The sequence below is a fragment of the Uloborus diversus genome, chromosome 3 (assembly GCF_026930045.1).
Source record: "Uloborus diversus isolate 005 chromosome 3, Udiv.v.3.1, whole genome shotgun sequence".
Taxonomy (NCBI): domain Eukaryota; kingdom Metazoa; phylum Arthropoda; class Arachnida; order Araneae; family Uloboridae; genus Uloborus; species Uloborus diversus.
In genome coordinates, this window is record NC_072733.1 from 105,808,104 (window position 1) to 105,822,229 (window position 14,126).

Sequence of the window (14,126 nt, forward strand, 5' to 3'; positions counted from 1 at the left end):
GAGCAGAGTCAGAAAGTTACATGTAAACTATGGTTAGTTTCCAAGGTTTGTCGTCGTCTATAAGACCGAGTTCTTTATATGCTTGATAGGTTGACAGGATTTTTAACTTTAACGACTTTGGAAATATGTAGGACCACGAAAATGTTCCTAATGAGTTCTTATGTGAAAAAATTCAGAATAACTATTAGGATGAATATTGTATATTCAACCATGACTATCTGCCATGATTCAACTAAACTAAGAGGTGAGTCTTATTTCCCGGATGCCTTTCAACCTCTTGTACTCGTTATCTTCGGGAAACTTGCTTTTTTCACATGCCTCCATTTTTTTTTTTTTTTTTTTTGACAATTTCTTTCTGATAGGATATTTGTAAGCTATATTATTCTTTTTTTTATTGTCTTCCAATGCTTAAATACGGCCATTACGAATAATAGTTCTGCACATAATTTTTATTTATTTTTTCCTCTTCTTTGTCAAATTCTTTCCTATTCAATGTTTCTTGTTCGTTGTTGTTTTAACGCTTAACTTTAAAGGTACGATAATTGTGTGCAATTATTCTTTCAGTTGAGAATTTCCGGAACTAAATGTACTTAATTGAATTCGTTAGCAGATGTTTCTCATTCCGATTTTAGTATGAATCAAAAACCTTAAAGGATATCCCTAAATGCATGCAAAATTACAACTTTTAAAAACACGGAATTTTTATCGTCTATCTACACTACTCAAATTCAAAAGCTAATTTTCCCGAAGTGAATCTTCTGTTATATGTCATTTAATTAAATTTTGAAGCGTAAACATTATGTGACTACAGATGGTTTTCAATGTCCTAGGCTAATGCAATGCTATATATCCCATCTTCTGCAGCCTCAACCACATGTAAAGCTTTTGGCATTTCTCATGCTTGCATAGTGCAGTTTTCAACTTTCACGTGCTCCCATCCCTCAACAATCAGTTCGAAGAGAACATTCAACTATTCTGTCATCGTGGATGCGGAGCAATCGGGGTTCGTTTCTACGTATATAAGAACAAAACAGTACGATACAGAAACTGGTAGCGAAGACAAACTATTGGTTTAAAAAAATAGTATGGAGACATAAATGCATAAATTATAGCCCATGTCACTCAATAAGAACGCACCTTTCATATAGTGAATGAATTTTTCAAATAGTTGCAGTGGTTCGGAGATTACCTTGAACATATGAACATACAAAAATTCGTCCTCTCTCTTTATAATATTAGTATAGATTGTAAATAAGTGTTTAAGAGGAGGGGTCCATTTACCTCGTAAGTTTTTGTAAAAATGGGTAAGTGGGTCCTCCCTCAATCGAGAATTTTAAAATCAAAAGCAACTCTGATGAAATATTTGTATAAGTGAAATACAAAACAACTATGATCACCTAGTAGGAATTGATACTTCAGCTGCAAAAACTTCTAAAACTAGTGTGAAATTTACATCAAAGAAAATCCTAAAGTATTATGTTGGTCTAATGTTAGAAGTAGATGATACAAATTAAAAAACATATTGACTTTTTATTGGCCAGATGCTTGGAATTATTACTGAGGATGAAGTGATAATAGTCCTTCCTCGGTCAACTTTAAATAGACGCAGCCATTTAGTGTTTCCAATTACATTTTCAACTTACAGTTATGCCCAATTTACCAAAATTAATCTTTATCAACTGTATTATGTTTATTCAACACACCTTTATATGTAAAAGTAAAATATACACCTATTGGCTTCCAATAAATTTCACAGATGTAATTGTTTTGTTTTTATTTCAAAATGTTCTTTCATACAGATTGAAAAGACAGTAAATATCTCATAAATGGATGCATTTACAAAAATATATTGTAATTCATGCTAAAAATTTACATACTTTGTGAAGTAAAAACCCCATACCCCTTTTTTAGATTTGTTTGATTTTAATTTATATTAAAGGTTAATGACCCCCTTCTCCCTTATTACGGGGTAAGTGGGACACCTATCTCATTTTTAAAAATATAATCGTTACGAATATTTAAAGCATTTTTTTTTTCAGAAATTAATGATGAACTTTTGTTTATTAATAATGTCCAAGATAAAATAAGACAATAAGTTCAATTTTTTTTGTTTCAAAACTTTTGAATAAGGTTTCAAAAATGAACTGTTCTCAAAAGGAACTTTTCCCTACCAACCCTATTTGGAAAAAAAAAAAAAAGTTAAAAATAAACATATGAGGCAGTGAGAAGCAAAGGGATGTAAGTGGCAAAATTGAAAATTTGGAGATAACCAGTACACATGGTAGGTGAACCTCTCCTCTGTCTTGGAGCAAGAAATGGTACTAGTAGCCCTGGTAGTTGCTGCTATACAGCATGATTTAGAAAAAAAAATCAATGAAAGCCTACCAAGAAGCTAATCTTTAAACGCGTTTTATTCAAAACTTGAAAATGTGCACTTGCATCCCTTTGCTTCTCACTGTCTCATAGTTAAAATAAATGCTGTTTATTCAAAGGATGCATAGATTTTAAAAATACTTATATGACGCATTGTTTAAAAAAAGTTTAAAACAATGTCTTTAAATGTCTTTAATGTCTTCAAATGTCTCTACAAAAAAAGTCTTTAAACTCTACCAGCGCTGTTTCAGTTGCATTTCAGAAACTAGTGACTAAGGCTCCCTTTTATGTACAAAAATATTATGAATGTTTCAAGTTCTTTCAGTTCTAAGAGGCATTTTTCAGTTTATGCTCTGTTTCAGCATCAGTAACTGTATTTTAATTTCTTTTTTTCTCAAAAGGGTGAAAATGACACCTGCTCACACTTTTAGGTATAACCCTTTACTTTGAGCTTTAAAAAAATGTATAATTTTCTTGAAAACTTTACAATCCCAGGTAGCACAAACCATCGGATTTACGTTGGAAAAAGGTTGAAAATGCATCGCAATGGTTGGAAATATGTTTTGGTTAGATATTGGTTTTTTTCATACGCTCATTCGATCATTCAAAGCATCGGAGGGTTTAAAACCAACCTATATCCGACTAAACGCATTCCCAACTTATTTCTAACCTTCAAACCTGTTTCACATTTATGCCCATTCATTGCATGCTCGTTGCTGATTTGCGCGTTCTGCGAAGCGTGCGTAAATGCGTCCCATAAGCCCCCCCCCCCCCGCCTCTGCAGTCTTGTTGAGACCCAGGATTTGAAAGGGGTGAGGGAGGAGTGCGCATAGCCATTTTCTTTTCATTCCAGGGTCACATACACATTCACACGTGTCGTACTTGCTCACTGCGAATGTTCAATCCTCGCAAGTTCAAGTCTTCCAAAGTAAATCAATTCATTTTTCCAACTGTTTTTCTTTCTTTCAATAAATTTTCTCTTTTTTTTAACGGGGGGGGGGGACTCCCGATTTGGGGGGTCTCCGATGAATCGAAATTCTTAACATTTTTGCGCATTCGAACTGATTTTTTTTTTTTTTCTTTTTTTGATAGATGCTTTAACTAGTTTTCTAGAGAATTTTGTGAATGCTTTGAATTTGTTTCAGAATTTCGTGTTGTTCCTTTGCTTAGCCTTGATGGTAATTTTAAACGCACAATATTTAAAAACAGTTTGCTAGTCATACAAATTACACGTGCAATTTACCATAGAAATAAAATTGTCTTTGAATGAACTTTTCTCGTTGATGGATAAAATACATTAAAATTCCTTCCATAATAATAAAATGAAAAAAAAAAAAAAAATCAATGAACATGAACTTTTGAATGAAATGGGAGAGTATAATATAGTTCGGCAAAACAATAAAATAAGTACTTTTCATGATATTCAAGTTTAACCTACGTCATTTTAATTGTTATGAAGATTTACTAACTGAATGTGTATGCGTATGATTTTTTTTTTTTTTTTTAAATTTTTATTCTTATTTCAGGTCAAAGCAAAATTGAACCTTCAAACAAGCTAGGTTATTTTTCATGGCAGAATTTTAAAGTCAAAGATTTTATTCTGTCTTAAGAATAACCTTGCTGGTAATTAATATTTCCTGAAAAAGAAAAAAGAAACCAATGTATGCTTATGAAGATAATTTTCGAGTAATTATTCAGAAAAATAAAAGGTAAGAATTATAAATATCTTAATTTTTGTTCATATTTTATTGAAACGTTTGTAAATGATAGGGAAATGATAAATTGCAATTTTTTTTAAAAGCATTTTTACTCTTTGAAACAATATATTGATGTAATGAGTGAAAATAGTAAAAACTTTAAATGAAACAGGTTTGAGAGCAATCAGAGGTAGCAATAAAGGTTATGATGTCACAAAGGGCAAAAAGTCACATAAATTATAGGTACTATACATGATGCAACTATTTCTCTACTATATTTTAATTTATTTTAGCATATAAGAATTTCCATGCTTCAGCATATTTTTTTAATTTTTAGTATTTCTATTTCTACGCTTGTAAAATAATAATGATTTGATATATATTTGGTAAAGTATATTGATTTGATGAGGGAAAATAATAAAAAATTCAAATGAAATAGGCTGGAAAGCAATCTGAGGTAGCACACTATTAAGGTTGCGCATATTAAATTTCAATAACATTGGGAAATAGTTACTTAAATGTTGATTTTTCATCAGAATAGCGTCGGAAAATAATCAGTCTAACGTTGCAGCTAACGTTGGAAAATTGTTGGATAAGCGTCGAAATTTATATTGGGATAATGTTAAGAAGTGTTGTTTAACTGTTGTAATTTACATTGGAATAACATTTGGAATTGGTTGGTTCACCGTTGCATTTTACGTAGGAACAGCGCTGGAAAAATGTTGAGATAACGTTGGAAACCAATCGTTGGATAACCGTTTTCCGACGGTGCACTTTAACGTATGTTCTAACGTAAGAGGCCGACATAAGTCTAACGTAATAAGCTAACGTTGGCCGAATGTTCGTGTGCTAGCTGGGATATTACACAGCACGATGAGTTAGGAAAAGTTAAGGAAGGATTAAGATTTTTATGAACATACAGAGGAGCAGTTAGCAAAAATAGTTTTCTTGGGGTCAAAATGACCCCTCCAGTAATTCTAGTGTTAAACTTATGTTTCGGTCAAGATGACATAAAATAAGCCTGTGGAATTTTTTTTAAGGTGGAATAAATAGCCACCAAAACTAGGGTTTATGAAAGTTTGTTGTATAGGAAAGCAAATATAATCCACAGAACTGAAAAGGACTGAAAAATGGTGTAAGTCACAAAACGTTGCGTTTCATATCTCGGTGAATATTGGTCGTATTAATTTCAAATTTTTTGCGTTGTAATTATTTTTCAATGGAGATTATTTCTTTAAATATAAGTTAGGGGACCTGGGGCCCGTATAAAAAGTTAAGTTTTGTATTTTTTGATTCATTTTTATTTTTACTTCAGACTTTCAATACCATATCTCTGCATCTGATTTTGAACATTTTCGCAATTGGAAGTATGCATCTGAGACTAACGGTTGCGAAGATAGAGGTCTTGCAGGTTGAAACGGAACACCCTATATAAAGCAACATAACAGTTCATTTTAAGGTTACTTTAATCTTTTTCTGTGCTATTGACAACGATATCGAGGAAGATACAATTGTACAATGCAAAACGTAGGAAAATCATTGGTACGAAAGCAAGAGGAATGCGTGGTGCAGGCATTTCCAGGTCCATCGGTAGGTCTAAAACTGCAGCCAATCTTTTTTTTTTTTAAATCAAAAGGCATCCCCAAAATATTGCAAGCTAAATGTAGGTTTTCAAATACTACAAAAGCACTACTGCCGTTTTGGCTTTCACCCTTTCAACACCACGAAACTGATGCTATTTTGTAAAAAGGCACCCAGTAGGTAAGCTATCATTGTCCTTCAGAATGAAAATAACTGGCTTAACCAAGAGATGGCAAGATGGCGTGCTAAATTATCTCCCCCCCCCTCCTAAATTTGGATATGAAGCTGGAGGAGAGGGAAATTTGTTCCAGTCATCTATACGAGTAGTAAACTGCATATAGTGATCTACCACAGGATTTTCGAAATTAGGACTGAAAAGATTGGCGTCAATCACACCTAGTTTCCCCGTCTCCCTTACTTGACTAAATGCTCTACTACGTAATTTTAAATAGATTAGTCTGGCCATGTCTCGCAGCTTTTTTGCTCTTCGCTGCTAAAGAGGTCCTTGTTATTGCTCCGCCAAATGAGCACAAGCCCGACTATCCAGAGAAGTTGACTATCCTGCTAACCGAGTGGAACTTTATTAGAAATTTGTGATTGCTTCCAGGGAAAAGCTTGGGGCTGTTGAAATGTCAAAGAAGAGAAATATGCGAATGGCTCCGAATTTAAAATATTTAATGGCTTAGGTTTTTTTTTTTTTTTTTGCTTGGTGATAACATGCTTTATTTCGTTTTTGTAATGAACTTTTAAACAAAACTAGGTATTAAGACAAAGACTTCTATCAAAAGAAAGATAAATCACCACACAATTAAATTTATCCCATAAAACGTAAAATAATCCACGATTTAAGACAAAATGTCATTAAACAAAAAGTGAAAAGCTAGATTAAAATAGCCTGCAAGCTGCAAAACATTTAAAGAAACCTTTATGAAAATGTTGAATAATCCGTCAAATAAAGAAACTAATAGAATTTATCGCGAAGTTGTAAAATACTCGAAAGCAATATAATTTAAAATATAGTATTTTATTATCCAAGAAGTTTTCTTTGCAACAGAGAGGATACAAGGATTGCAATAAAATTTAAACCGCCCAATTCTCGCAAAACGAACATAGAATCTTAATGGTCAGAAAATAACTTGACGTAAAATTAGGCTAGCCATTATTTTTCCTTAAAAACACAAAACAGCGTTGTTTCAAATGAAAATTTTCTGACTTGAAGTTCTCAATTCTAAAAATACAGACAAAGTAATAATATCAATGCAAAAAGATGTGATATCTCATAAAAAAAACCCTGTTGTAAAAATTTGCCCGCCAAGAAAACCTTTAACTTTTCAAAAACAAAAAAAGAAAAATTGCATCCTAAGCCCCAAAAACCCTCAGCCTTAAAAAGTTATGATGTCTACACTGTTAAAACCAGCGGTTCCAGACGAGAGAATATATTCCCCCTAAGGTGAAGGCATGGTACCGAAGGGTGCCATACTAGCCAGGAAACGCAGCAGGGGTGCGAAAACAGCAGGCAATCGCAGAATGAATCGTTACGCATGCGCGTTGACTTCGACATTCATTCAACCACTTCAATATGGCGGACGCAGGATCAGTAGCTCGATGTTACGTTCACATTGAATTAAGTAAAATATTGGATTAAAACTCTTCTAGGATTAAAACTTTCGAGGATTCAACTCCAAAATAACAAGTAAGTACAGTTTTTGATCACTTTGTAGCTTTCAGGGCTTTCAAACATAGTTGAAAGTGTTTTTAAAAGTACGCTTACTGCTTTTTATTGTTTAACGGTTACTGTATTGCTATTTCCAACATTCAAACTGATACTAAAAATATCTATCATTATTTTCTTGAGTACTCGATAAGCAACGTTTAACCACCACATTATTGACCAGCAGTAAGATAATAACCAACAAGTGAGATGAAATAATGAAAAAAATGATTCTTCTGCTTCGTAGATTATAAAACAGAATACCAAGCGGGAAAAAATGAACTAAAAAATAAAATTCGTTCCGTCTAGTTTTTTTTTTTTTTTTTTCATTCAAGTGTTTGAATCATTTCCTGTTAGCGGTTATCTAATTAGTGTTATTTTGTGAAGCCGATAATATAGCGTTACAAATTTCTTTTGGTTTTTAAAAGTGGCGAAAAACTTCTATTCTTTAAATTTAAATATGTTTGTGACAGCTCTTTGATACCAAGTAAAGGGGGTATATATTTATTGTTTTATTTATTTTTAATATATATTACTGAAAAAAAAAAGTCATCAATACGCAGAATTTTTTGACACGTTTTTAACGGCCCCAGAGTTGTTATTTTCATTATTATTATTTATTTTATTAATTTAAAGAAAAGGATAAAAATTTCACTGGTCCGTAATTCCTTTCATTTGCTTTTACCTGTCGTGGGTCAAAAGAGGATGAGAAACACTGAGTTAAAGCACGATCAGATGAATTAAAGCAACGCTTCTTAACTATGTTGAAAACTCTGAAATTGATCAAATGCTGTAATTACAAGTTTTAATCTTTTCCAGTGCATAATTCAATGTGAAAAATATCCAAAACGTAGAATATCATGAATCAAAACTAGATATATGTAAAAAAAGAACAACTACACAACTGTATTCAAAAACACACACACAATACACTGTTAAAAATTTCACTGAAAAAATGGTTAAATAACAGTTTATTTTATTGTCATTTTACCGTATTCAGCCTCAACAGTCAAATAACCATAAAAAAGATGATTTTCAAACCATTAATCGAAAGAAAAACAGTATTTTCACCGTATTTTGCGAAAGTGGTTATTTCACCGTAAAGTTGAGCAAATCGGATCGACTGACAGCCAATAGGAATTCAGCGCGCAACGCCATCTTATGCGGATCCGGAAATGGAAAAGCGAGGGTGATGATAGCAAGCATGGCGGCCTGTATTGGAAAGGTAAATACATTTTTGGCCGGAGGGGCTCGGGTTCGATCCCCGCTGGTCGAAGACCCACCGTCGTCATTAAAGGGGACTGGGCGACGTTAAATATGCTCGTGGTCTCAATGTCCTCCAAGTGAAACGATACCTCTGGGGGTGCTAGTACCAGGTAGCTATTAGCTCTTGGACTAGTTCTAAATTCTCATTAACTGTTCGATCCGGTGATGGTGCTGCCATCTATCGGTATATAAAATAATGGAGGCAAGGCACTTAGTATGCAGTCCTCGACATAAATACAGTTGTAGTCAGTTGTGACTCTTGAATAGAATAGAAATACATTTTTCATTTATTAGATTTTTAGTTAGTTATTTGTTGTGTACTTAACGTTATCCCTACTAACACTTATTTTAAGAGCTAAAACGCACTTATAACATATAAATGAGTGCCACTGCACCTATTCTTTTCTTACTTTAGATTATACATATACGTAAGCAATGTTCAATGTTGAATGCATTTACAGTAGTAAATTTGAAACTTTGACTCTTCCCTCTCTATTTCCCTGAGTTTATCATCCCTTCCAGGGAAAATACTGTTAAAGTTGCAAAAAACAATTATCTTTTTGGAATTGTACCATATTTTGCGAAATACTGAGTATTTGGCCGAGAATTACAATCGTATACGGTTGAAAATTGTCTTCCATATTGCATGTAGTATGATATGTGTCGAATTTGGTTAGTTTATCTGCAATTCTGCACAAATTTAAATCCCTTTATTTATTTGAAAATCTACTGCTTCAGATGTATGATTTTACAGCGTACAATCATGGTAATGTTATGTAAATAAATCTTGCAGGAAACCAAATGTTTCTGCACCATGACTATTATTAAACTTTGATCACTGTGATTAATTAAATTAGATTGCTTTTTAGCAGTATTTATTATATTGTAAATCAACTTTTAGATATTTGAAGTATGAAAAATCAGTAATAAGCTGACTTTTCATATTTATGACCACTTAATATCATGATGTCTTATTTTTTTACTTTTTCTGTTTTATGTATAAATGAGTAAGTAAGAGTAAGGTTAATGTAATGTATCGTAAGATTTAAGAAATAATTTATTAGGTAACGGATAAACTAAAACCCCCACTTATACGAATTTAAAAAATCCTCCCGGAACCAAATACTTCCACTTAGTCGCAAGTGTTCAAGTTCCCAGCTTAATCGAATAATATTGTTTAGCTTTCCCAATATTTTTGCAGAGAAAATTTTCGAATAAATTAAGTAAGAACTAGGGTTTAAGCCGAGTTCAAAACTTTTTTAGCAAAAAAGCTAAAATGTGAAAAAAAAAAGCTTTAGCGAAATGCTAAAACATCCAAAGTTAATGAATATCTTTCCATAAGGCAAATTATAGGGAAGGTATTTCTTTCTAAATGCCTCAATGCGTTTCACCTGCAATTGCAAATTAAATTCCAAATTTAATTTGAAATGAAAAAAATTTAGAATTAATGCAACTGCAAGCAGAAACACTGGTAAGTACAATTATTGACGTAAAATATAAATTCATATTATTTTGGCCAACAATGGGGGGGGGGGCATTTATATTTTGTCAAAACATTTCCACTAACTCTAATTTCTTTTGTCGTTCCCATTGCAAAAACCAACGCAGTTATGAGTTAATAACACTGAAAAATATTTACCCTTTTAAAATGAGTATAAATTGATAAATACATCCTAACCTCTTTTTGTGGTGGATAGGGACCACATTAAAAAACTCGCATAAAAGAGTTCGTTCGTTTTATAAATAACTTCGTCCATTTTATAAATACTTCCTAATCTCAAGCTTCAAAAATTTTCATATTATGACATATTATTTATGTAAGTGCTTACTCATTTTGTGTGTAATGGATTACTGGGAGTATATCCTCATAAAAATTGGTAGGAACATCACTGATCCAAATAACAATCAACAGCAAACAGAAAAGCAATTACGTCAAATGTATTTCATTTTAGCAGTAATTGCTTTTAAGCATGTTCAAATTACGAGGCTCTGTTGTTTTTAAGTAATTGGCCGAGCAGGATATTCGGCTTGTCTGCAGGCAGGGCCGCCAAGAGTTAAAGGGGGGCGCCTTGTCAGTTTGGTTGATGGGCCCCCATTCCCCTGTAATTTATGAGAAAGTAAGTGTAAAAAACTAAATACTTATAATTAATGTCCTATAATTTTCAAAATCTCATTCTGACTCCGAGCAATGCCATGAGAGCTACGTATGAACAGCTAAAAAGGTAACTAAAAAATAAATGAATTATTAAAAATCGGTTTTGATATCTAATTTTTCTTATGTATTTGTATAACAAACAGATGAAGCATTTTAAAATTATGAAAAATATGCTTATGATATAAATAATTAAAATATGTTTTTAATCCTTATGTGACTTACTAGTGTTTTTCTTTTCACCTAATAGACATCCGTTGTAAGATCCTAAGAATTTGTGGACAATTGATGGCATTGCGAAAAACTCACCAATGATGCATTTGCAAATTTTAAGAGGTACTACGTAGTTTCATTTTTGATTTACTTTTCGTTTCCAATTAGTCTCTTTCTGGATATCTGTTTGACAATCTTGTAGAATGCCTAAAAATTTACTATTATTAATCTTTGAATTAAAATATTGAAAATATCCAAGTGTTTTGTTGTAATATATTATTAATCACCTATTTGATTAATTTTTTAAATTATATATTTTTAGACACTTAATATTATGAAGTTTTTTTTTCTGGATACTGTTTCATATTTAAATGAGTTTGATAGTAGGGTTGATGTAATGTGCCGTAAAATTTAAGCAAAATTAAAAAGCAGCAAAATTTTAATTTAACATCTGAGGCTTTTCTATTACAGAAAAATTACTTTGAATTTGATAATAGTAGTTAGGCTATGGTTTTCAACTGCTGTAACTTTCCTTCATTCCATAGAGAAAGATGTGTTTGTTTACCAATTGTCAGATATTTACATTTGTTTGCTATTTGATGGTAGAATACTGAAATAATTAGCCGAACCAAATATCTGGTTTATCTGCCGAATAGGCAGTATACTCAAGCCCGGATTACTTAATAGGCCAACCTAGGTCCTGGTCTAGGGGCGCAAGCCAAAAAGGGCGCATATCCAGGAGGAGAAAAAAAATGAACAACTCATTAGAAAAATAAAAGGAAAGTGGCATGCTAGTATTTGGACAGTAAAAATACAGCTAGAACTGATTGGGACCTTACCACTGAGCAGAAAAAAGCAATTAGAGGAGAGGGGGCGTAATGCTTGAGTCTAGGTACTGTTTCTGGTCAAAACAGATAATTTTCTAGGAGCGCCGACTCCGAGGGCGCTGCGATGCTCCAGCACCCCCCCCCCCCAATATTTGCGGGGGTGCCGGACACCCCCACTATCAGCAGAAAACTGATGAAAACCTTTTTGTATGGCCTCTTTTTCTACAAGCAGAAAAAAGAGGCCATACAAAAAGGGACGAATTTTTAAATATTTAGCTAAGCTTAACAAAAAGAACAAATTATACTGTTGTGTTTTTGTTCCTAAACTATTTCTGTTTTGATTCTCACTAAAATTTTATCTGCTTTAATTTAATTCATTCTATTTTACTTTATTTTATTTTCATTTATTTATTTTTTTCTCGTAAAATTTTTTTGTGGTAAAAACCCGAAGTAAAATAAGATATTTTCCGCCTAGTGTTTCTGTTTATAAAACTGAAGCACATTTTCTTGAGAGTTATACGCTCTGAAAAATTGCCCTTGTTTGGTCCATTGTGCTCGGTGTTTGAGCACCCCCACTGGTTTTCAAAACCCGGTGACACTAAATTTTCAATATCTTTGATTTGAACAATGATTTCAAAATTCGGTAAAGCTATGATATAGAAAGTGTTCAATGTAAAAAACTTGTTCATGAAACAATTTTTCTCCTGATGTCTTTAAATCATGTCAATAAGTATATGTTTTGCAATTAATAATTTATTAGTTCATGTTTAGTTTTGACAGTCAATTATTAGCGGCGCCCGAAGCTTAAATTTTTGAAGTGATAAAATTATTAATTTACCGAATGAAGTTTCAAATTTTACGGAATGACAAAACACGAGTATGCATAATTGCACGTGTAGCAAAATCTAACGAAAACAGACAATAGACATCGCTTTAAAGAATTTTTTATGCTGTCTCCAAACTGTCAGACATTGTTTGACACATAAGGAAATTTTGGGGAGTTCACAGTGACCTCCTGCGGCCTTTGCCAATAATATCCCCTATTTTGTACACAAAATATTCACCACAGTCTGCTTTAGTTCTCCACACTAAGCATTGCATACAAGTTTCCTAATATATAATTTCTTTGACACAATTTTCTATCTTTTCCTTTATAATTACCTCTGTTATTGGGTTTCACTTCCAACATATTATTTTTCTGACTATTTTTTTTTTCAAAACATCATCTAGATCACAACAAAGTTGATAAAAATAAAAGAAAAATTAAATATATTTACAGAGAGAGACCAGCAGTTTCAAATATTTTCAAGGTAAAAAATGAAGCTATCAAGGAATTCAAGAGTCATGATATCTAAATGTAAATAAAAAGGGGAAAAAATACTTCAGATATCACTGCTAAATATCATCTCAGCTCAAACCGGTAAAAGCTTTTTCCTTGGGCTACAGACATTTGTTTTCCAAACACATAAAAATTTTGAGGCGGAAAATTTGAAAATTTCACAATGGAAAACCAAAACAGTTAAATGCAGGGCCGATCCTAGCAGGTGTGCAGCGTGTGCACCGCACAAGGGCGGCCAAAGCAAGGGGCGGCCGCCCGCATCATATAGTTCTTTTAATCAAGAAACATTCCTCAAGAATTGCTCACAAGATAACTTATAATAAGTCGAATAAATATGCTGAATTTTAAATGTTCAATTATCAAAGTAAGTGCCAATTTCCCGACAGCATAGCATAGTTTAAAAAAAATAGAATGTTAAGCACCTTCTTCTTTTTTTTTTCATTGTCCATTATTATCTACTCTTTACACACATGCTTCATTTGGTAGTAAAATTTGTGACAGAACTGGTAATCAGGCATGGATACAGGGGAAGGGAAATGGCCCCCTCCTGAAGCATGAAAGGGTGCCTTCCAAAAGGAGCACCGAGGGCGGCCACTAATGTTTACCCCACCCCCCAAGTTTTTATAGACTATAGATATAGTTTTATTTTATATACAAAGAAAGCTATACTGATTAGATACTCTCGCAAGCGTTTAAAACAACAAATTCTGTGTTCAACAATCAGGGATGGGTAGAGTGACAGTGGAAAATTACAACTCCCTTGAGAGTCAAACATATACGATTGACGAACAAAAATTTTGTAATTTTCTCCCTTTGCAGCAATTTTTTCTAATTAAAATTACAGATGAACTGCTCGGTTTCAAATTTGGACAGTTCCGTGGAGCCACAGAACTCTTCCTGCCAAAACTAGCCTGAAATTGACTTCAGTTTCAAAAAAAAAAAAAAACAGTTAGTGAGGGCACATTGA

At 32.8% G+C, this 14,126-nt stretch overlaps 1 protein-coding gene across 1 annotated transcript in view; it reads left to right on the forward strand.

Annotated features, from left to right (window-relative positions):
* The first annotated feature begins 210 nt into the window (after positions 1-210).
* The window catches only part of LOC129218877 (homeobox protein MSX-2-like), a 116,117-nt gene continuing 102,201 nt past the window's right edge, over positions 211-14,126 (forward strand). Inside the window, exon 1 of the mRNA XM_054853198.1 lies at positions 211-244. Within this exon, the coding sequence (XP_054709173.1) occupies positions 211-244 (34 nt within the window). The remainder of the gene's footprint in view (positions 245-14,126) is intronic.